General features: G+C 43.3%; 1 protein-coding gene across 1 annotated transcript in view; it reads left to right on the plus strand.

Moving 5' to 3' along the window:
* Positions 1 to 25,859, plus strand: part of LOC126481752 (uncharacterized) — a 226,432-nt gene that overhangs the window by 161,389 nt on the left and 39,184 nt on the right. Inside the window, exon 2 of the mRNA XM_050105707.1 lies at positions 2,091 to 2,369. Coding sequence (XP_049961664.1) covers positions 2,091 to 2,369 — 279 coding nt within the window. The remainder of the gene's footprint in view (positions 1 to 2,090; positions 2,370 to 25,859) is intronic.

Consider the following 25,859-nt stretch of genomic DNA (forward strand, 5'->3'; position numbering starts at 1 on the left):
GCGCATCATGTAGCCTATTGCGCACAGTTTGAATCGTGACATGACGTCCTGTGGTTGCACAAAAAGCATTATTCAACACGGTGGCGTTGCTGTCAGGGTTCCTCCGAGCCATAATCCGTGTGTAGCGGTCATCCTCTGCATCCTTGGGCGGCCCGAGCGAGACATGTAGTCGACCGTTCCTGTCTCTCTTTATCTCCCCCACTCCGAACAACATCGCTTTGCAGAATGAGATTTTCACTCTGCAACGGAGTGTGCGCTGATAGGCAAAAGGTCCCGAGTTGGAGTCTCGGTCGGGCACACAGTTTTAATCTGCCAGGAAGTTTCATATCAGCGCACACTCCGCTGCAGAGTGAAAATCTCATTCTGGAAACATCCCCCAGGCTGTGGCTAAGCCATGACTCCGCAGTATCCTTTCTTTCAGGGGTGCTAGTTCTGCAAGGTTCGCAGACGAGCTTCTGTAAAGTTTGGAAGGTAGGAGACGAGATACTGGCAGAAGTAAAGCTGTGAGTACCGGGCGTGAGTCGTGCTTCGGTAGCTCAGTTGGTAGAGCACTTGCCCGCGAAAGGCAAAGGTCCCGAGTTCGAGTCTCGGTCGGGCACACAGTTTTAATCTGCCAGGAAGTTTCAACATCGCTTTGGTTCACTCTGAGACGCCTAGACACTTCCCTTATTGAGATCGCTTCCTGGCACAAAGTACCAATACGGACGCGAGCGAACCGCGGTATTGTCCGTCTAGGCATGGTTGAACTACAGACAACACGAGCCGTGTACCTCCTTCCTGGTGGAATGACTGGAACTGAATGGCTGTCGGACCCCCTCCGTCTAATAGGCGCTGCTCATGCATGGTTGTTTACATCTTTGGGCGGGTTCAGTGACATCTCTGAACAGTCAAAGGGACTGCGTCTGTGATACAATATCCACAGTCAACGTTTATCTTCAGGAGTTCTGGGAATCGGAGTGATGCAAAACTCTTTTTGATGTGTGTACATGAGTGTAAATTTGGTTTTCTGCACTGTAGGATGATTTGAAATGGGACCTGGCGCGAAACTAGTCATCGAGTGAAAAAAAAAAAAATTGCAACGTTGGACTGGGCTTTCGTTGTACTATAATATATTTATTTATTTTTTAGTGGGAATTTGTATGCAATTGATATTTGATGACAGAACTAAAAATGTTCTTTCAAAAAATTGAAATGAAGTTGCAGGTAGTTGGCAAAATAGAATACGGAACAGGAATATTTACTTGACAGTAGTCAAAATTTCAGTAATGAGTTAATCCGTTGGTCAACATCTAGTGTCCAGGCTGTTAGTAAATCCTCGTTTTGTAATGTGTTGATCTGTAAGTCGACTCGTTTCACCAAAAACATCATCATTTAAAGACGATTCCAGTTCTTCAGCAGCCACATAATTTCCTTCCAACGACAAATATTTTTTGGCTACAAATGACAAGCCTGGCGCACACATTTTACTCTGATCTCAAATAACGGAAGGATCGCAGCGTGTGGGTAGTAAAGGGCTGCAGGTGCATTACTGTCTCAGCAGTACTGTTCTGAGTCTTATGTCATGGGTTTGTAGCTCGTTTCTGCCAGCGTTGTCGTTTGATCGCTTTACCCATTTTCTATAATATCCAAACATTTCAAAGAAAGGGAAGTTATACGAAAAAAGATCGCTCGGTTTAAGAGAAGTTTTGTTAAAGACTGAAAAGTATAGCACCACTACGGTGACAAACTGATATACCGTTTTTTTACCTCTTTCTTGGCAAAAAATAAAATACCGGTTGTTACTGAGACCAAACAAATACCGAAAAATACCCGTTATTCAGAACTAAATTACCAGTATCGGTTTCAAACGGTCGGTTTTGCCATCCCTGCGGTCATCTGTTGCTGTAGTTGACCGAGGTCGAACAAACTCCTGGGCTACACTCGCCGCAATTCGTCTTCTTCCAATCTCGCGATGATGCTTTCTCGACTGAAGTTAGCCAAATGTTGTATCCGTGCACTTCCATTCATTTCCATCGAGCTGCTAATATGTTGTGTTACTTTAGTCAAGTTTTGCAGAACAGATTAGTAGACGGTGTACGTTGCTCTTTCAGGGAAAGGCGTTCTGACTGGCGTTGCATCCTCGGGAATCGGCGGCAGCGCAGAACTGAGCAAGCGCTCTGGCGGCGATGGCGCTGGCGCCAGAGGTGCGCTCTGGTGGCGGCGTCCCAAAGTGCTTGCGGCAGCAGGAGTGTTCGTAGTGTTCGTGGCCGGCGCCGCGACAGCCGTGGCGCTGCTGTGGCCCTCCTCGAGAGTTGGGTCGGGCACCTCCACTCCCATCACCTCCAGTCGCAATACTATGGCGTCCCAGAGGAACTACGTCATTCCCACAGGTGAGCCCCGGAGACAGCGCACTTTTGCGAGAGTTGCGAAATAGTTTTTACTGGACCACCGAAGGAAACCTGAACCTCTCTCTTCCCAGAGCACGCCCGAAAATTGAAGAGGCACTGACAAATGTTTTGCTAAGGGACCAAGAGTTTCCTTGGGAAAGTACCTGTAAGGCGCTGTTCACACTGAGGCGATACAGTACGGGATGCGGTATTGTACACTGAATGTGCGATGCTACACGTGACATGACGCAGAAGCAATCGCATCAATGGAGCACGTAGAAAGATAGGGGAAGGGACGGTGACAAAACACGATACCTTTCCCTATCGCACTGCTCGGTGCAAAAGGGCGTGTTGGTCGCTCTAGGCAACCTGTATCGTACAATATACAGGGAGTGAAATTTCAGGTCATCTAATTTGCCTAAGAAATTGTTTTATGTAGGATGAATCAAAGCTACATCCATCACTGTCGTTAGTTTCTCAGTAAAACTTCTGCCTTTCGAGAAAGTAAAAACTAGTCCTTTGGGATTCGCGAGCATTCTCATCTGTGTAGTCTTTCTCTTTCGAGGAAACTATCCAACAAAAAAACATATTTCTTTGAAATGTGTGTGTGAAATCTTATGGGACTTAACTGCTAAGGTCATCAGTCCCTAAGCTTACACACTACTTAACCTAAATTATCCTAAGGACAAATACACACACGCCCATGCCCGAGGGAGGACTCAAACCTCCGCCGGGACCAGCCGCACAGTCCATGACTGCAGCACCTAAGACCGCTCGGCTAATCCCCCGGCGGCAAATTTCTTTAAATATCTTATAGTCTGATATCACAGCTTCATAATGAACTTGTTTTCATTTCGTTATTGCACGCGGTTATGGTGATACTTCAAAGAAAAGTACAACACTGTTCACATTTTGAAAATTTCGCTGTGGAAAATGTAGTTGCTGGCCAGTTCACGTTTGGTACTTTTTATGTCATACATTACAGTGTACGAAATACAGCTGACACATCGAAACTGAACGGTGGAAGGAAACTCGTGCCTCTTTCCATTCTCTAGAAAATACGTGAGATATGGTCGAGATTGTCCATGACAATGTTGGCAGCTATGCGCCACATGCGCTGCTACTGCCATCTGCTAGGCAGAGTACGGAGATGTCTTACGTTTCTTGTCTTCATGTGCTGCCGATACAAACTGAAGCTGGAAATGAAAAACTTACTGAAATGAAAAGACACAAGGAGTTGACTATATGATTTTTTCTGTCTATGCTACATGGCTTCAGGAAACTTTGTGACATGCGTAAAAGAGCTCGGAAAGCTTAAATTACTTTTACTTCTGATGCGCAGTTGGACGAAGCCGTGATGGATATCTTGTAATTCTCCTTTTCGTCATTGACTCTTCAAACACTTTGTCTATCCTTACAGTAAGTTCACCACCCACAGCTACACCATTGATGGTGACTGAGCTACAAATCTAGCGACGTTTCTTCACAGTTCTCCTCAAGCTGAATTGTGTACTACTTGTGTCACTGACCAGCTATAGAAATACTGTCAAGGGAAACTCCCCTACGCAACCTCCCACCCCCCTTCCTACCCTCCCAGATTCAGTGGTAAAATGGGGAAGTGTATAGCCCGTCACAAACTGAACCCAGATTAAGCATGAAAACAGGAAGAAGGTGTAATGAACTGTGAGAAAAAGAAGCAAAATAGAAACAGCGAACGGTACAAGCTCAAGATGAGTAACATCGAGTGAACTGCAAGAAGCACGGCGTCAGGGTTGTGTGGTCAAGATGTTGGACTGCGAAGTGAGAGGCCCGTGTTCAAATCTCCTTCGTGTCCCATTTTTTTTCTAAGTAAAACTATGAACGTTCTGTACGGTCACTGATGTATCTGTCTCCTTCTGCAGTATTGGCAATTGTTAAATTATACGTCGGTTATAGAATATGTTACCGTCGCAAGTAAATGTGGTGAATAGTGAGAGCAGGCGATATGCCACATAGACCTTTCACAGAAATGAAAACAACAAAAAAAAACAGATGTGCACTATGTTGCAACAAAGGAATTCAAGGGTCAAAACTTCTAAGGCGAAAAGCAAGTCATAATATGTGGTACTAGTGTAGAACAAATAGGAGATACGTATGTCTGGAAGTCCCTCACTTTCACTTCGCTGCTGCAAACAGACGTTACTCCACGACACAGACACAAATCCGAATACGGCGGGTAGACTCGTCAGTGAGTGGATGAACGGTTCATAATTTTGTGAAAGAAGAAAAAAAAAATATATGGGGGGTGGGGGTAGGAAAGAGGTTTGAACAGGAATCTCCATCTTCTCAATCCAACACCGTGACTGCAGAACCACAACGCTGTCGCTATTCAAATTCGCTGAATGTTGCACATCTTGAGCTAGGACCGTTCACTGTTTCGATGTTGCTTCTTTTTTCACAGTTCAGTATACCTTATTTCTGCTTTCATGGCTGATCTGTGTTCAGTTTTTGATGGGCTATCCAGTGGGCCATCCTACTGCTAAATCTGAGGGGAGCTTTTCTTGTGAGCTTTGCCAATTTCTTGGACCATTATATATATATATATATATATATATATATATATATATATATATATATATATATATATATGAGGTGCGACAATAAAGTAATGAGACTGATTTTCTTTGCAAGATGTGGCAACCCTGCAAGCTTGCGTAGGCACAATATCTTTGACCTTGGTCTATAAGCTGCTTCTAGTCCAAGCGGCACATCGATGCAACTGCTCAGTCGTGAGTTGTGCTTTAATAAGTTAACACGTGTTTGTGTCTCTCATCACGGAAATGGAACCGCATAATATTGCGCAATGGTATGCCATTTCTTTTTGCGTTAAATTGGGTGAAAACGCGACGACAACTTATGGTAAGCTTCAGAAGGCTTTTGGAGAGGAGGTTATGTCAAGAGGTCAAGTTTTTCATTGGCATAAAATGTTTATTGAAGTCAGAACGAATGTTGAAGATGAAGACTGCAGTGGATGCATGCATGCTTGCTTGTGTACTTCTTTGATTCCAAGGGAATTCTTCGTAAAGAGTGGGTGCCTCCTGGACAAACAGTTAATCAGTATTACTACAAAGAAATTTTAGAAATACTTCGTAAAAGAGTTCTTGATGTCCGTGCCAACATTGCTGATAATTGGATTCTGCATCACAATAATGCGCCATCCCATACTGCTCTGTCAGTATAGCAATTTTTAACTTCAAAACGAAGTTCAGTTCTACCACAGCCACCCTATTCACCATATATCTACCCATGCGACTGTCTTCTATTTCCAAGAGTCAAAACAGGGGTCGAGGGACACCATTTTCAAACAACACAGGATGTCCAAAAAGCTGTGATGAGGGTTTTGGAGCATATTACAGAAGATGAATTCCAGAAATGTTACCATCAATGGCAGAAGTGCTGGAAAAAGTGCGTGCAATCAGAAGGGAACTACTTTGAAGGAGACAACACTAAACTTGACTAAAACGGTAAGCAACATTTTTTTTCAGTCTCATTACTTTTTTCAGTCTCATTACTTTATTGTCGCACCTCGTATATGCACCACACAGAATAAAGTACATACTAGGTGATATTCCTAAAACTAAACTTTTCATAGTGACATTTTTAATGTCACTCAAGCACTCGCAGCTTTCGTAATGAGCAGCTTCCTAGCAGGAGAAGTAGCTGTTCGAAAATTTGTGTCTTGCTTTATGAGAGTAGCTGATAATGGTTGTTCCAAAAAGAAGACTCATTATTTAGAATTTGTGGAATTTGTGTTCTCGTTGGGTGAGGTCACGAGAAACTAAACTGAATAATTTTCGACATTTGTAGCATTGTTTGCAGTTTCTTGAGCTTCAAATAATAATCGACAAAGATCCTCCCAGAGGAGCTCTTAAGGCAACTGAAACAGAAACGTTACCCGTGCTGTCCTGTTGCTTGTCGGATGGCGTGTCGTATCGCATATCGCATCATCCCAGCGGGAACTCGAGTGTCGCACCAACAAGTGTCTCGTCGCTCGACCTGTACTGCAGATGGTCTTTGTATGCCCATCTTTTCACAGGCGGTTGCGGGACCTCAGGTGTTCAGTACTGAATGTCAAATCAGACACCTTTCAACCATATATTACGCCATCTTGTAGTCCCTGAGTACAGACAACAACGATAACGATATGAAACACATAACCATAGTGGGCGGTGAAGTCTTATGTACAGTGGTAATATGTAGTAATATACAACAATACCAAACTGTAACATCAAAGTTACAGGTAAATTACGGAATAAAATAACAGTTGCACATTGCATTAATATAAATTAGGGAGTAACTATATATGTAATGTAATCGTAAAAAAAGAACCTACTAAACGGAGGTCAGTATCGCATTTTATGCATAGCTAATCAGAATTTAATATAAATGTGTACAGTAAGGCCCATGAAACGGGTAGACCTACGTTCCCACACGATACTCAGTTCGTTTTGTTGTACTTTTCTACTTTTTCACAAGTCATGTATAACGTATGTTACATTGCCTTGACCTACTTACTTGCTTATCTTCATTCTTCGAAATATAGCCACGATGGTTGCTACGCTACATTTGTTGGCATTAGGGTGTTAGTGTTGTGAATTCTTCCCTCTTTACATTGTCGCAAGTCTTTGTTTTTAGGCGACTACAACTTTTGTTAGTTGACATGGGTATTTGTTCGGATTTTACACCTGTACCTCTAATGCCTTGATAATACCTGAAACAGGATTCTGGTATATTCCTTGACATCCATATTCTCAATTAAGCATACACATTGTATGGTTCAGTGTGACCCATGTTTTCTGGTTGTTTTTCGGCCGTAGTTCATCCTATCCCTTGTCTTCTCGTGTTGAAGGGCTACATGACGTATAGAAGTGCGTGTCTTTGAATGATCTGATTGAAATTAGTGTCTTTCTAATATAATATTATGTATTGCAGTACTTTTATTTAGAATTTGTAGCTTATGGTTTGGTATATCACACAGCCACATTATTGTTTACCAGGAAACTTATCATTTTCGTGATAACGTTGGTTATTCCCTTTTCCATATATTTCAATACTTACTGCTTAGTTACAGTATATTACATTAGATTCATAGTTTAGTTTACTACAAATGTTTTATTAAATAAATGGTATCTTGGGAATCCGTGATTGATAAATTACGTTGATGTAACTTGATGGGGCATGAAAGGGAAGCAGTGGTTGGGAAAGGAGTGAGACAGGGTTGTAGCCTCTCCCTGATGTTATTCAATCTGTATATTGAGCAAGCACTGAAGGAAACAAAAGAAAAATTCGGGGTAGGTATTAAAATTCATGGAGAAGAAGTAAAAACTTTGAGGTTTGCCGATGACATTGTAATTCTGTCAGAGACAGCAAAGGACTTGGAAGAGCAGTTGAACGGAATGGACAGTGTCTTGAAAGGAGGATATAAGATGAACATCAACAAAAGCAAAACGAGGATAATGGAATGTAGTCAAATTAAATCGGGTGATGCTGAGGGGATTAGATTAGGAAATGAGACACTTACAGTAGTAAAGGAGTTTTGCTATTTAGGGAGTAAAATAACTGATGATGGTCGAAGTAGAGAGGATTTAAATGTAGACTGGCAATGGCAAGGAAATCGTTTCTGAAGAAGAGAAATTTGTTAACATCGAGTATAGATTTAAGTGTCAGGAAGTCGTTTCTGAAAGTATTTGTATGGAGTGTAGCCATGTATGGAAGTGAAACATGGACGATAACCAGTTTGGACAAGAAGAGAATAGAAGCTTTCGAAATGTGGTGCTACAGAAGAATGCTGAAGATAAGGTGGGTAGATCACGTAACTAATGAGGAGGTATTGAATAGGATTGGGGAGAAGAGTAGTTTGTGGCACAACTTGACTAGAAGAAGGGATCGGTTGGTAGGACATGTTTTGAGGCATCAAGCGATCACAAATTTAGCATTGGAGGGCAGCGTGGAGGGTAAAAATCGTAGAGGGAGACCAAGAGATCAATACACTAAGCAGATTCAGAAGGATGTAGGTTGCAGTAGGTACTGGGAGATGAAGAAGCTTGCACAGGATAGAGTAGCATGGAGAGCTGCATCAAACCAGTCTCAGGACTGAAGACCACACAACACAACAACTTGATGTTCTTGTTTTGATAGTTATTATTAGTATATGGAACATGATGATACAGTCAGTTGTGGGACTGATCTCCAGTACCTTCAGGTTTTACTCATCAATATATGACTATAGCAGTTTTGCTCGAGTTGTTTCATGCAGACTGACATTTGCATTAAACTATAATGCCAATGCCTAACATGCAATATTGGCCTCTGTTTAGTAGTTTCTTTTTTCGATTCTCTAATATTTGCTCTCTAGTTTATATGAATATAGTGTGCAACTATTCTTTTTCATTCCTTAATTTATCTGTAACTTTGATGTTATTCCCTGTACAGTTTGCTATTGTTATATATTACGTTCTACATGCTACCACTGTATATAAGACTTGCACCGTCCCCTTGTGTTATGTATTTCATATTGTTATCATTACTGTCTGTACACAGGGCCTGAAGATGCCGTTATATATCGCTGAATGTGGTAGCGCAATAAAATAACAATTTAGACGGTTGAAAGGCGCTTGATTTGACATTCCTTATTGCGGCATAAGTCGGGTGATGCTGAGGGAATTAGATTAGGAAATGAGGCACTTAAAGTAGTAAAAGAGTTTTGCTATTTGGGGAGCAAAATAACTGATGATGGTCGAAGTAGAGAGGATATAAAATGTAGGCTGGCAATGGCAAGGAAAGCGTTTCTGAAGAAGAGAAATTTGTTAACATCCAGTATTGATTTAAGTGTCAGGAAGTCATTTCTGAAAGTATTCGTATGGAGTGTAGCCATGTATGGAAGTGAAACATGGACGATAAATAGTTTGGACAAGAAGAGAATAGAAGCTTTCGAAATGTGGTGCTACAGAAGAATGCTGAAGATTAGATGGGTAGATCACATAACTAATGAGGAGGTGTTGAATAGGATTGGGGAGAAGAGAAGTTTGTGGCACAACTTGACCAGAAGAAGGGATCGGTTGGTAGGACATGTTCTGAGGCATCAAGGGATCACCAATTTAGTATTGGAGGGCAGCGTGGAGGGAAAAAATCGTAGAGGGAGACCAAGAGATGAATACACTAAGCAGATTCAGAAGGATGTAGGTTGCAGTAGGTACTGGGAGATGAAAAAGCTTGCACAGGATAGAGTAGCATGGAGAGCTGCATCAAACCAGTCTCAGGACTGAAGACCACAACAACAACATATTGCGGCATGTCGTATCGCATATGGTATCGCCTCAGTGTGAAACGCACCTAAACTGCACCACCTCAGACAACACCAGACGGTCAGCAGATGTAACATTTTGTTTGAAGCTGACGTTCCAGAAACCGCCAGCTCTCACGAGAAACTAGCCAGAGGACACTGCCTACTGGTATTCGCCATCTTCGGTCCGTATTGGGCAAAAATACAGCCTGTCAACACCCTGACTTACTCGAGAGGTGTGGGTGAGACACAATAATATTGAATAAAGGCGAAGCCCAACAAGACACGCAAAGTACTGTTCTACCTGACCCAGGAAAGACGCCCAGGATCTAGCACTCCACATCTGAAAAGTATTACTGACACACTACAAAATACCTAGGCGTGTATCTGGAAAAATGCACACGCTTAAAGAACACGCTTGACACAATAATCATTTTGTGGACGCTGGAGTTCTTATTATTTCCATGCTTGCTAATAAAAACTGGAGAGAAATTCCACTTTACACAATACACAGTTCTATACTTCTTTTTTCACCCGGATTTCTTTCAGCATTTTTTGTGCTCACTTGCTTTATTGGTTTATTTCCTTTCTGAAAAATTGTTGTTACATTTTAAACTCTTATGTGGGTTGTATGAACCTTTGACACAAAAGTATTTACTCTTGTAAATGGAGCGAATATTTAGTGTCAACACTCTTACGTTAGTTTGCATATAGAACAGAGTTGAGACGTATATCACTGAGATGAGGCTGTTTGTGTGTGTTTCGTATAGTATGTGTCTAAAGGTTTCTGTTTTATAGTAAATTTGGAAATAAATTGTATATGTAAATTTGTTTACAAACCTCATATGAAGCTGTTGCTTGTGTATACTGGTAGCTTTAAATGTGCATTACGATATGCATCTTGTCATCTGCAGACAACAAAACGTTTGTAGTCTTCCGTATCTCAGGTGGTAAAAAAGGAACTCTTATAGGATTACTTCCTTGTCCGTCCGTCTGTCTGTCTGGGGGATTGCTAACAACACACCTTTTCTCAGGAACGGTCTGAAGTACCAAGTTGAAATTTATGTCCATGATCTGCTGGATGAGTAAAACTTTAATCTTCTGTCAGTATAGTAAAATAATACGGTCGTTTCTTGAAACTCCCAAACTCATTCATGAAAACCTGTAGGGTACTTTCCGTTGACCTAGAATCGTGAACTCTGGCAAGAAATCAGGTTTCACAGTAGAAGTAAAGGAAAAAATCCGAAAACTGATAATTTGTAATTATATCACATGCTCTTGTTGTGGTCTTCAGTTCAAAGGCTGGTTTGATGCAACTGTCCACGCTACGCTACCCTATGGAAGCCTCTTCATCTCTGAGTAACTACTACAACTTATGTCCCTCTGAATCTGCTAACTGTATCCATCTCTTGCTCTCCCTCTACGATTTTTACCACAAACGCTTCCCTCCAGTTTAAATTGTTGATCCCTTGATGCCTCAGAACGTGTCCAACCAGCCGATCCCTTCGTTTGTTACGTTGTACCACAAATTTCTCTTCTCCTCAATTCATTTCTATTCACAGTGGTTAGCACACTGGACTCGCATTCGGGAGGACGACGGTTCAATCCCGTCTCCAGCCATCCTGATTTAGGTTTTCCGTGATTTCCATAAATCGTTTCAGGCAAATGCCGGGATGGTTCCTTTGAAAGGGCACGGCCGATTTCCTTCCCCATCCTTCCCTAACCCGAGCTTGCGCTCCGTCTCTAATGACCTCGTTGTCGACGGGACGTTAAACAACACTAACCTAACCTAAATTCTATTCAGTACCTCCTCATTAGTTACGTCATCTACTCATCTAGTCTTCATTCTTGTGTTTGACCACATTTCGAAAGTTTCTATTCTCTTGTTGTCTAAACTGTTTATTGTCCATGTTTCACTACCACATATGGCACTCCATACAAATACTTACATGAAGGACTGCCTGACACTTAAATCTACGCTCGATGTTAACAAATTTCTCTTCCTCAGAAACGCTTTTTTTGCCATCAAATAAAAAATACTTTTTTTGCAATTACAAACTTACTTTGCATTCGTCATCTGTCAAAAATCTGAGAATCTACTGTACGGTTTTTGATCTGGTTTTCAGTAAGCGGTAGAGCCATTCACGAGGGAGCCTTGTATGTATAATTTACAAATATTTAATGCCAATTGGCTGGGCTAAGACGAAGTCAAGTCCTCTGTCGCTTTGAAACCCCATCTTTGCCGTCTAGTGGAGTCTCATTGTGCTTACTAACATTCCCTGACAGTCTATATTTATGACAGGTACAGCATCTTTAATGTTTCAGAGCAAAGTAAGATTCGCAGCTGATGAACGATTGCATTACCATTGTTTGGAACGATGTTCCAACATGCAGTAAAACATCGATAAAGCTGTTAAACCGGAGCAGTACAAAATGAAATATTGCTACTGCTATATAGGCGACTTAATTTGCGTAATAGATGAATCACATTCTCTTACAAAAGAGCTTCATGATGACATAGACACTATCCACCCACAAATACAGTTCACCATTGACACACTAACAGACGAAGAGTTCAATTTCTTCAACCTCGCCACGCATAAGGGAAACAACAAACATGAATTCACTGTTTATAGGAAACGCATAATCATAGGCACAGCCATTCACAATCAATTTACTCACGTCATAACACGTAAAGAAGCCAGTTTCAGATATTAACTGCATGGGCTGAACACAGTACCTATGATCGAACTTGAAGAATAAGACACAACAAAACCGATTCCACATGGCAATGGGTGCGGTGCAACGACATTAGATAAAATAAACGACACTGTAAGCAAACAGGCAGCAGATAATCAGTAAACATTCACTCACACAAATTCAGTACAACTCACAACAAATAAGCAGAGAGTAAGCAACAAATGTTACAAGACAAAAGCTACAAGACAAAGTCACACACAGGATGGGCAATATACTATAGAGACAAGGACTCAACATAGCATACTGAACCAACAACACAATACAGAACAGACTCGGAAGACACACCAGCAACACTGACAAATGCAACCAATCTCATGTGTATCAATTAACTTGCAACTACAGTCAACCTGTTGTCAAATACGCAGGAATTTTATAGCCAGGCATACAGATCATCCCAGAGCACTGAAAAGTAATGGCTCTCACTTAACATTTACTGATCACCTAATCGCACAGATTACCACTACACGTACATAGAAACTGATCAAAACATTTTTAAAACCAGTAACAGCCCATACCAAAAATTAACAGTAGAGAAAAATTATCACGTTCCAGAATCACTGTCTCTATGAAAGAAAGTACGGAACCAATACACATCACTGCGCAGAAATACCCTTTGCCAAAATAGAAGAACACTGTATAAATAAACCCCCTCCAAAAACTGCACATCCTCTGGGATGAAATTATCTTCCCCATAGCAGATACCATTCATTCTACCTGCCTATCGATAACTCCCCCCCTCCCTCTCTCTCTCTCTCTCTCTCTCTCTCTCTCTCTCTCTCTCTCTCTCTCTCTCTCCCCCCTCCCCCCCCCCCCCACACACACACATATACACACACATACACGCACAAGCTAAAACATCACGTACGTCAACAACACATTAAATTGGAGCGCCACATACCAAAAAAACACGCCACGAAGCAAATGAACATCACACAGCCACAACATCACGTGACATAGTGGCAGAAACGCTGTGCTTGGCTAACAAATAATACAAAATGCATGCGTAACGACAGGATCTGAAAAATAAGTATATTAACACACAGAAGGGAAAAACACAAAAATGTCAAAATACGCAAGTAAGACCCTAAATAACCTGACATATAGCGATTCCGAGTCGGAAATGGGCAATAAACAGAAAAAAAAATAAATAAAAATTATTTTTTGCACATGAAAAGCAGTAGATTGTGCTGTAGATTTAATGCTATCGGCATAAACATGTAAACAAATGTGTATATTCACTTTTTTTCCAGATCTTTAATATTAAAGAAAAGCAGTCGTAGGTTGCGGTAATACTCCTGAATGGTTCAAAAAGACGCGTTTCACCGTGGTACGGCATCATCAGGTTACGTCGTGCGATATGGGTCATCATTTATAGCAGCTTAGAATACGACCACGCTCATACACTATAACATGCCCCATGCCGAGGGCTGATGACACGAAACTTCCTGGGACTCTAGTGTATACACAGTTACTCTACGCTGCTATGAGTGATGACCCACAGCGCACGGGATAACCTTACGATGTGTCACCTATCATTTTTAAGCCAATAAATACCACTGTGCAGTCGAGGACTGTATTTTTTAAATATCTATCACAATATAAGGTTGCTGTATCACTGTGTCGCAATTGAGTGAAATAAATGCCAAAATCTTTAGACGCATAGTAAATGAACAACATACACTGCCTCAACTCAGTGACACACGTCTCAAGTGTGCTTTGTATGCAAACTAACGTAAAATATTTCACACTCAATAATCACTCATTTTACAAATGTAAACACTTTTGTGCTAAAAGTTCATAAAACACACACAGGAGGTGAACATGCAACAAGAGTTTTTCAGAAGAAAAACACTGAAGATAATACATAACTTGCCGAAACATGTCTGGGTCAAAACAAAACTATAAAATTTTGTCTTGGTTAAAACCGAATTCCTCTGCATGATCGACAGATTAAGCTAAAGACAAAAACTAGCATGACTTGTCCAATAATGTTTCTACTCCTCCAGTCCCACCACAGAGATAAATACATAATTTTCGTATGTAATAACAATGACAGTGTGTGTAGCCACTTCCTTTGCAGATGTGACCAGATCAAAAATAGAACGACTGTGCGCCACTGAACGACACCTACTGCGAAGCATCCTCGGACCGTCTTCACGCATCCCAGCCGAGGGAGCATTCACAGTAGACACTGCAGATGTGACTTCAAACTCTTCATGGTCGATACGGAAGACACGTTCTAACGAACAGGCGTAACGACGTAGACGCACAACCATACCCGTAAAGAATCTCACCCACACAGTGATGATCATAGCTCACAACAGCAGCAACGAATGTGACCACACAACAGAAGGAATGCTCTCAGTGACGCCAGATGCAACCACAACTCGATAGCAGAGTGGTCAGCGCGACGGAATGCCACGCTAAAGGGCCCGAGTTCGATTCCCGTCTGGGTTGGAGATTTTCTCCGCTCGGTGACTGAGTGTTGTGTTGTCTTCATCATCATCCCATCAACCTCGTCCTACATGCAACTGGCTGACGTGGCGTCAGCTAAAAAGACTTGCACCAGGCGACTGGTCTACCCGACGGAGGCCCTAGCCACACGACATTTCTTTTCATCTACGACCTCACTAGTGAGAAAAATGACAGTTACTGATACGTGACGAGCAACACACAGCATTACATCTGTAACACGAAGCGAGCCCCAAATTGAATTATAAGAAGCAAAAGCGATGTAAAGCAAACTTCAGTGCAAAACATCGGAATATATCCCGTAAGATGAGTGTGTCTTACGCATCCCCAGCCATCAATGGCTACCAGAACTTCTTTTCATACTTATTATTTGCAATAATAACGATGAAAATTATTTTAAGCCTCGATTAATACACTGCTCAAAAAATTAGATGCTCAACTTTTTAAACAACTGCATCAATTTTTCGAGAATGTTTGGAGTAAGGCAGACTTTTGTGGTGGAAAATATAACATTTATTTAACTGAAATGTATATATCAGAAACGTTGAGAAACATTTCACTGTCTGGTAGGTGCTCCACGTTCCTATATTACTGCCTCATGTCTTAGAGGCATGCTGTTAACAAGTCTGCGAACATTTTCTTGTGGAATTTTTGCCCGCTCTTCAGTAAGTACCTCTGCATGTTTTCAAGAGTCTGAGGTGCTACAGGACGCGCCCGAAGTTGTGTGCCCAGCATATCCCATAAAAGCTCTATATGACTGTGGTCGGGACAGTCTAATTTTCGAATCGCGAGGTCCTGTAACGTTCCCACGGTGGTTGTTGCTGAATGCGCTCTTGTTGGAGGATAAAGTGGGACCCATTACAGCTGCAGAGGACATAGCAGGACCCAGCACAATCTCGTTGATGTACCTTTGAGCATTAAGTCGGAATATCCGAAGGTCCGAAGTCATCAATTGTGATGCCACTCCACACCACGACACACACACACACACACACCCAGATCTGTCTTTCCTGGATTGCTGCTTGATTATAACGTTCACCAGGACGATCAGATACAAGTATACGTCCACTGCACCTTGTAAGACGAAACAATACATGGCGCCATTGACGTAGATGCCAGTGCCTATGTTCCTCAGAAGATTGAAGTCGGTCTTCCACGCGTGGAACAGTTAATCGAGGGACATGGTGATGACGTTTTCTTAGTCTTAAACCGTCCTGTTCGAGTCTGTTGTGTATTGTTTGGTCACTGGAGGGAACAACTAACCACATATGGGTCGTTTCTGATCGATGTTTTTGTGTTTCCCTCTTGACCTGACTAAACCTTTTCCAAACCATCCCGACAAGAGATGAAGCCACAATAAGAGACACTGCATGAATAGTACAATCTTCCTGCAGAAAAGTCACTGCCTGAACACGTTCTGCGTCAGTCATCTGCCTCATAGTGACCGATGAGACGTACACAAAGAGTATAGAGAAGTATTCGTTACTTATACGCACTGGATGGCAGAGTGAGACATTGTTCGTCCACTTCATTCTCACGCATGGCATCATATATTTGAATACTGACACTAAGCCATGGCTCTCATTGTTGAGGATTGGTCTCATTATTAAAACACGTTAGCAGACTAAGGGCAATGGTATATATCTTAATCACGAATTACGTACACAATACACTCTATCAAATTCCTGTCTCTCTAATTATTTTGAGCAGTGTATCCATCTTCATTTACTGCTGCTTTCCTAATTATAAACAAATAAATAAAAGTTTTCCATTACCTCGGTGCCGAGAGTTCCAAAACCTGTACGGATAATTGGAGTAGAGATCAACATAAACATCGTTTCCGCCCTTTTTACTGTCCATGAAAACCTCACATTGCATGTTGTACCACCATACAGCGAGACCTTAGAAGTGGTGGCCCAGATTGCTGTACACACTGGTACCTCTGGTACCCAGTAGCACGTCCTTTTGCATCGATGCTTGCCTGTATTCGTCGTGGAACACTATCTACAAGTTCATCAAGCCACTGTTGGTCCAGCTTGTCTCACTCCTCAAGGGCGATTCGGCGTAGATCCCTCAGAGTGTTTGGAAGGTCACTTCATTCTTAAACAGCCCTTTTAAATCTATCCCAGGCATGTCCAGTAGGGTTCATGTCTGGATAACATGCTGGCCACTCTAGTCAGGCGATGTCGTTATCCTGAAGGAAGTCATTCACAAGCTGTGCACGATGGGGGTGCGAATTGTTGTCCATGAAGACGAATGTCTCACCAATATTCTGCCGGTATGGTTGCACTATCGGTCGGAGGATGGCATTCACGTATCGTACAGCCGTAATGACACCTTCGATGATCTCGTACGGCGGCCCGACGTACTGCCACCCAAAACAGCAGGGAACCTCCACCTTGCTGCACTCGCTGGACAATGTGCCTAAGGTGTTCAACCTGACCGGGTTGCCTCCAACACGTTTCCGTTGTTTGGTTGAAGGCATATGCGACACTCATCAGTGAAGAGACCGTGATACCAATCCTGAGAGGTCCATTCGGCATGTTGTTGGGCCCATTTGTACCATGTTGCATGGTGTCGTGGTTGCAAACATGGACCTCGCCATTGACGTCGGGAGTGAAGTTGCGCGTCATGTAGCCTACTGCACACAGTTTGAGTCGTAACAGGGCGTCCTGTGGCTGCACAAAAAGCGTTATTCAACATGGTGGCGTTACTGTCAGGTTTTCTCCGAGCGATAATCCGTAGGTAGCGCTCATCCACTGCAGTGGTAGCCCTTGGGCGGCCTGAGCGAGGCATGTCATCGACAGTTCCTGTCTCTCTGTATCCCCTCCATGACAGAACAACATCGCTCTGGCTCAATCCGAGACGCCTGGACACTTCCCTTGTTGAGGGCCCTTCCTGGCAAAAAGTAACAATGCGGACGCGATCGAACTACGGTATTGACCGTCTAGACATGGTTGAACTACAGCAGGGCTTCTCAACCTTTCCAGCTGCAGGACCCCTTCTTCAGTCGAAAATCCATGGCGGACCCCTAGTCAGTCAGGAGCACAGTAACTTTAAATTTCAGAGCGAAACCCAATGGAACTGAAAGCTTCTTAATGGCAAGTTTCATGTTCCCAATGACCCCCCCCCCCTCTCCCCCCCCCCCGCCCCCCGAAGTATCAATAGTCTTTGCTTTAGAGATGAATGAAAACAACTTCAAGGTCAAAAATCGACTTATGAAATAGGTAGTGCACTGACAAGGCGAGTTTAACATTTAATGATACCTGGGGCAGCATACGTGCCAGCGAGCGCTGTGATTGGTCGACAACGCTCGCTCCGCGCATGCGTAAAAGGTTTCAGCGCATCTAAAGCCGTGAGCCGGCGCACAAAGACCCCCGCATTGTTGCGAAACAGTCGATCAGAGAATCCGCATTGTCCAGCATTAAACTGTGTATGCGTTCTCACTTAGGAAACGCAAAGGCTGCTTGGGAATACGACCTGAAGTAAAAGTACACATGTTTTTCACACACAAAAAAAAAAATAGTGATGAATTTGATTTTCACATTTTTAGTCAATAATTTTACTCATTATTTTACACGATTTCGTGAAGTGTGGCCATGGACCCCCTAGAAAGAGCCGGCGGACTCCTAAGGGGTCCGCGGACCACACGTTGGGAAGCCCTGAACTACAGGCAACACGAGCCGTGTACCTCCTTCCTGGTGGAATGACTGGAACTGATCGGCTGTCGGACGCCCCGTCCCATCCTCCCCCCCCTCACCTGTGTAAAAGGCGCTGCCCATTCACGGCTGTTTAGATCTTTGGGCGGGTTTAGTGACATCTCTGAATAGTCAAAGGACTGTGTCTGCGATACAGTATCGACAGTCAACTTCTATCTTCAGGAGTTCTAGGAACTGGGGGTGATGCAAAACTTTTGTTGCTGTGTGTACAAGAAACTTTTTCTTTTGTGTTCACCTCACGACTATCTTCCATTAAAGTTAATATCTACATGCACGAGAGGAACATAACGTAATCTTAAATATGAATGTAAATTTTATTATGTGAATTTACATTTACATTTTAATGTTTTATCCTTTGTCATGTTTAGGTCTGAATATGTTTAAAAATAATTTTTAACTCATATTGTTGTTATTTTCTGTGAATAACATTTTTCTTCTTAATAACCATAACTATGTCTGTGTGTGACTACTTCTTCGACTACTACTTCGACTACTACTTTTGTCCAAAAACATTTTTTATCGTCTCTCACTTTCACTTCGACAAAATCTCCAATGTACCTCTTTAGTGGTCGAGTTGCCTGTCAAGCTGGACAGCTCTTTAAGATATCATACGTAATGAACTTAGTAATACACGAGGGATATCTTTCTTTGTGTGTCCATCGCAAGTACACTTTGAAGCTGTAGTTTTGCAAGAAGTATTGTACACATCGTAACTCACTGTCGACATATCACTCTCAGGGTTGTTGATACTGTCGCCCAGAAGAACGCAAACATGTTTTTACAGTTGCAGCAAGTAAAGACAATTATCTCGTGCACATTACGTATAAGGAGTGTTCAATAAGTAGTGCAGCACATATTTTTCTGAAAGCTTGTTGGTTTAATTCAGGATTCTAATACATCATATTATTTCCCACACTTCTGGCTACAAAACCATATTTTTCGACATAATCTCGGTTCAGTGTGACGGCTTTAGTGGGAGGGCATGTGTTTCCACGTGGTACCACTCTACTGGTCGATGTCGAAGCCAACGTCTTGGTGCATCACAAACCTCCCAGTCATCCGCGTGCTGCTTCCCGTGGAGGGCATCCTTCATTGGGTCAGACAGATGGAAGTCGGAAGGAACGAGACCCGGACTGTAGGACCGATGGAGGCGAACAATCCTACGCAGTTTTGTGAGCTCCTAACGGGTGCGCATTCTTGTGTGGGACCTTGCGTCATGGGTTCAAATGGTTCAAATGGCTGTAAGCACTATGGGACTTAACATCTGAGGTCTTCAGTCTCCTAGACTAAGAACCACTTAAACCTAACTAACCTAAGGACATAACACGCATCCATGCCCGAGGCAGGATTCAAACCTGCGACCGTAGCTGCAGCGCGGTTCCGGACTGAAGCACCTAGAACCGCTCGACCACAGCGGCCGGCCCGTCATGGGAAGAAGAGGTTCTTTTGAATTTTTGTGCCGACGTGCACGCTAAAGTCGTTTCTTCAATTTGAGCATAGCAAAATAGACTTTTGAATTGATTGTTGGATCATGAGGGAGGACATCAAATGGAATAACCCCTTCAGAGTCCCCGAAGACAGTCAAAAATGGTTCAAATGGCTCTGAGCACTATGGGACTTAACATCTGAGGTCATCAGTCCCCTACTTAAACCTATCTAACCTAAGGACATCACACACATCCATGCCCGAGGCAGGATTCGAAACTGCGACCGTAGCAGTCGCGCGGTTCCGGACAGCGGTTCTAGGCGCGCAGTCCGGAACCGCGCGACTGCTACGGTCGCAGTTTCGAATCCTGCCTCCGGCATGGATGTGTGAGATGTCCTTAGGTTAGTTAGGTTTACGTAGTTCTAAGTTCTAGGGGACTGATGACCACAGATGTTAAGTCCCATAGTGTTCAGAGCCATTTGAACCATTTTGAACCGCTCGACCACACTGGCCGGCCCGTCATGGGAAGAAGAGGTTCTTTTGCATTTTTGTGCCGACGTGCACGCTAAAGTCGTTTCTTCAATTTGAGCATAGCAAAATAGGCTTTTGAATTGATTGTTGGATCATGAGGGAGGACATCAAATGGAATAACCCCTTCAGAGTCCCCGAAGACAGTCAAAAATGGTTCAAATGGCTCTGAGCACTATGGGACTTAGCTTCTGAGGTCATCAGTCCCCTAGAACTTAGAACTACTTAAATCTAACTGACCTAAGGACATCACACACATCCATGCCCGAGGCAGGATTCGAAACTGCGACCGTAGCGGTCGCGCGCTTCCAAACTGTAGCGCCTAGAACCGCTCGGCCACCACGGCCGGCAGAAGACAGTCTCTATGGCTCTACCGGTTGAGGGTGCCGCTTTAAACTTGTTTTCGGTGGAGAGGTGATGTGATGCCACACCAAGTATTGCTGTTTTGTTTCTGTTTAGAAGAAATGAACCTGTGTTATATCGCCTGCGAAGCTGTTCGACAAAAAATTGTCACGATCAACTTCGTAACTCGCAAACAATTCCGCGCAGATGGTCCTTCGTTGCTCTTTATGGTGTCCTGTTAGGCGGCGAGGGACCCAGGGGCTACACACCGTCTAGTAGCCCAACAGGTGGACGAGCGTGTCAGCACTACCAAGAGATACGTCCAGTTGTCGAATTACGTCGAATGAGAGTGTCTGGACGTTCAAACACTGCAGAAGTCACAGCTGTGTGCGGCCGGGTGGCAGGCGGGAGATCACACAGGCGCGGCAATCGTATACGGTATGTGTTTGCCGGTTCGCGTGGCTGTGTCGTGAATATTTCATGTTTAAAACAGAACCTGAATCTGAGTCATCTCGGATTGCACGTTGTGGCCAGCTTTCCTACATCAAAATCGAGTCCTTACGCGGAATGAATCCAACGGAAATACACAACGCTTTGAGAGAGGTGTGTGTGGGGAATAGTGTAATGGATCGTAGCACAGTATCACAGTGCGAGAATGAGATTTTCACTCTGCAGCGGAGTGTGCGCTGATATGAAACTTCCTGGCAGACTAAAACTGTCTGCCCGACCGAGACTCGAACTCGGGACCTTTGCCTTTCGCGGGCAAGTGCTCTACCATCTGAGCTACCGAAGCACGACGCACGCCCGGTCCTCACAGCTTTACTTCTGCCAGTATCTCGTCTCCTACCTTCCAAACTTTACAGAAGCTCTCCTGCGAACCTTGCTCAGATGGCAGAGCACTTGCCCGGGAAAGGCAAAGGCCCCGAGTTCGAGTCTCGGTCGGGCACACAGTTTTAATCCGCCAGGAAGTTTCATATCCGCACACACTCCGCTGCAGAGTGAAAATCTCATTCGGGAAACATCCCCCAGGCTGTGGGTAAGCCATGTCTCCGCATTATCCTTTCTTTCCGGAGTGCTAGTTCTGCAAGGTTCGCAGGAGAGCTTCTGTAAAGTTTGGAAGGTAGGAGACGAGGTACTGGCAGAAGTAAAGCTGTGAGGACGGGGCGTGAGTCGTGCTTGGGTAGCTCAAATGGTACAGCACTTGCCCGCGAAAGGCAAAGGTCCCGAGTTCGAGTCTCGGTCGGGCACACAGTTTTAATCTGCCAGGAAGTTTAGTATCACAGTGGTCTGGTCGTTTCGGTGAAGATCGGATACGCACTGACGACAACCCAATAAGTGGAAGGCCATAACTGCAACAGACAGCACCTCTGAACTTATTGTTAATGGGGTTTTGACAGAGGGTCGACGAAAAAAATGTTAAGAAGTTGCATATGAGACCGGAATATCTGTCACTTCACTTTAACAAATGACGACTGAAAAGTTAAAGATGATAAAAATTGCTGGCAGGTGGGTTCCACATGATCTGGGCGAAGACAAGAAAGCAGGTCGTAAGAGAATCGCAGGAGAATTGCTTCAGCGTTATCGAAGAAGATTGTAGCACTTGATGAGATCTGGATAGGAGATTTTGAGCCGGAACTGAAGTCTCAGTGGTCACAATGGAAAAGTTCCGCTTTCGACCCCCGAAAATATTCCACCGCCAACAATGGAAGGTAGGACTGAATGAGGTCACAGCTGCAGACAGAATGCCCCAGGGGACGTGTGTGAATGCGAATGTCGTGTGACTAGGGCCTCCCTTCGGGCAGACCGTTCGCCGGGTGCAAGTCTTTCAATATGACGCCACTTCGGCGACTTGCGCGTTGATGGGGACGAAGTGATGATGATTAGGACAACACAACACCCAGTCCCCGAGCGAAGAAAATCTCCGACCAAGCCGGGAATCGAACCCGGCGCCTTAAGATTGACATTTTGTCGCGCTGACCACTTTTTTCCTGTTTTTCTTTTTTTATTTTATTTATTTATTTTTTTAAGTAAGAAAAAATGGGGTAAAGGTCGTTCGAAGGTTAGACTGAGAATTCAACGCTACTCTTTTCTTCCAATGTCAGACTTACAACCTTTGCTGACATACATTTTTTATACTACCGCATAAATAGTGTCTATAATGTCCAAATGTTGACAAATAGTGGCTAATTAGAAAATTAATTAAGTGAGGAAATGAATAAAACTGAAAATGTCCAAATGAAAAAGACATGAAGACATCGCGGATAGTACAGATACAAAAGAAACATGCTCCTCTAGCAATTAAATGAAATTCGTGTCGGGGGCGACACCAGCTCACGACCCGACGTTCGATAGAGCAAGAGAGCCATCTATCGACCCGTTCTCCAGACGTTGGTGTAAGACTGGGTCGTCTTCTAGAAATTAACTAAGGGTCCGTAAGTGTGATCTATGTCTATCTCTGCTTCTTCGTCTATCTCATCTCTCACCCGTCACACCCCATCTGGCTGGCGGTTCGGTAAAGGTAAGTCGCAGGTAATTAGCAAAGTCTTGCCTATACTTCTTATGCTGTTGCAGCTTCGTGTGTCCATCCAGGAGAAAGTGCCAAAAATCCATTTTGTCATTTTCCGATTCGTTATAGACGCAGCCCACAACAATTCCCCGTACCCATGTCACTGCATTGGTTTTTTTTTGGACCGGCAAATAAGATTCTTGGGAGAAAAGAAAAGTGTCTGATGAAATTGTGGGAGGGGTGGAGCGTAACAGGAACGCCAGGTGCCGCAAAAATGGTTCAAATGGCTCTGAGCACTATGGGACTTAACTGCTGAGGTCATCAGTCCCCTAGAACTTAGAACTACTTAAACATAACTAACCTAAAGACAACGCACACATCCATGCCCGAGGCAGGATTCGAACCTGCCACCGTAGCGGTCGCGCGGCTCCAGACTGAAGCGCCTAGAACCGCTCGGCCACTTCGGCCGGCCCAAGTGCCATACCGCAGCCGTCCCACTACATGCTAAACGATGTTCAACAGCGTCCACTGCTGCGCAGCCTAAACATAGTGGGTTGTGTGCCAAATGAATCGCGTGCTGCCGTTGATTCGTTGCGAACTTCCTATTTACCACCACATACCATGTTGAGCGTACCGCCGTTGGGAGGTAAACGTTCCGTATAACGCGCCATATCTGTCGCCAGTTCTTGTCTGGGTTCTTCTTTTCCAGGGTATTCCTGGGGCACCGGCGCGGTAAGAGTTGGTATACATTTCGCGTCGTCGGTAGTCGTGTTGTTGGGAAGGATTCTCTGACATAGCTAAGCTCAAAAAATAAACAATAAAAAATAAATAAAAAAATAAAAAATAAAATAAAATAAAAATGTAGGCTTGAAATGCGACATCTTCGGTGAAATATGGCCCACAAACCACTCAGCTACCGGGGGCGGACAGGGGACGTCTGTAACAGGCGCGTACTACAAGCTGCTTTGCGCTCGAAAATTCATCAAAGAAGACCTGACATGACTGCAGTTGGTGTCCTCATTTTGCACGGTAATACAAGACCGCATACTACCCCACCACTGAGAGAAACGCTCGACGAATATGGATAGCAAATACTTCCCCACACACTATACAGTCCTGATATGATCCCGCCAGATCCTGGTTTGTTTCCCAAATTGACGACACAACTCCTTGGAAAACGTTTCGATGCAAATGATGAATCTTCCAGTTCGTAGACTTGGGTAATCAGACAGCTCAACAATGAAGGTGAGCCATTAGGAATACAGAAGTTGTCAAAACGCTGGGAAGCTGTCAAACATGAGTCGGGATTATATTGAAGACCTGCAAAGAATTTTAGTAAAATAAATTAATTTCTTAAATTCTATCTTACAGTGTGTGGAATTTTTAAAATGGCACTCTTAGATGCGTAAGAGGAGATCTGAAACTGGAAATATGCTTATGACATTTCTTGCAAAAAGTCACATTCACTACTAAAACGATAAATATTTACCAAAATTTTAAAATATAAAGGAAATGACTAGATGTTTCCGAGAAATGTTTATCAAGTGCCAGCCCACTCCCTCTGCCACCCCCCTTTCGCCCCCCCCCCCCCCACACACCTGGTACTAAGAGAGTTAGTAATGGTCTTTAGAAGGTGGAAATCTACGTCGTTGGAACAACTGCCAGCCTATGAGAAATAACGCTGTGGTTACACGCTGCCTGCCTGCGTGGTAAATAGATGCTCAAAATGTCATCTGTCTTCTGCTCTCAGAGTAGCTGAGATACAACAGCCCCCACATAACTCATTTCACAATCATTACTACAAACAAGCACCACATTTCAAGAAGACCTTCTCGGTAATGCACGTTCACGAAATCCATCTGATCTGTTTGGCACGACTGTGTTGTCAGGACAGAATTAAGATGGCGGAAATTCGTTTTACCGCACCTTCAACCCACTCAAGAACTGCGATCGCTATGGTTCATTTTCCTGTGTTGCCGGCATTCTACACAGCAAAGGGCTAGTCATCTCGGCAGCACAATGCTGTTGACAGTAATGCTGATACAGTCTTCATAAATGTAATTAAAATACTCCTTGAAACACTTAAGGAAATGGTTTTACAATTTTTAGTACAAGCAACAAAATTGTATCATTTGAAAGAAAATTGAAATTTCGAATTCCTTCAGTTATAGAAAACAGTTTTAATTGACTTCCCACATGACTTACATGAACATTTGACTAAAAACAGTTTTAAAGGAGATGAAGTTTCTAAGCTATTTGTAGAGCGCTTAAATGATTGTAAAAATTATTTGAAGTATTTTCCGAAGTTCAGTGCATTCTATATTCATTTTCCTTAACAGACAAGCAAGAAGGCTTAAGAACAAGAGACTTGAGAAACTACTTGATTTTAAAGAAGACTTTGATTGAAAGAGAAAGGCAA

Source organism: Schistocerca serialis, chromosome 5, assembly GCF_023864345.2.
Source record: "Schistocerca serialis cubense isolate TAMUIC-IGC-003099 chromosome 5, iqSchSeri2.2, whole genome shotgun sequence".
Lineage (NCBI taxonomy): Eukaryota > Metazoa > Arthropoda > Insecta > Orthoptera > Acrididae > Schistocerca > Schistocerca serialis.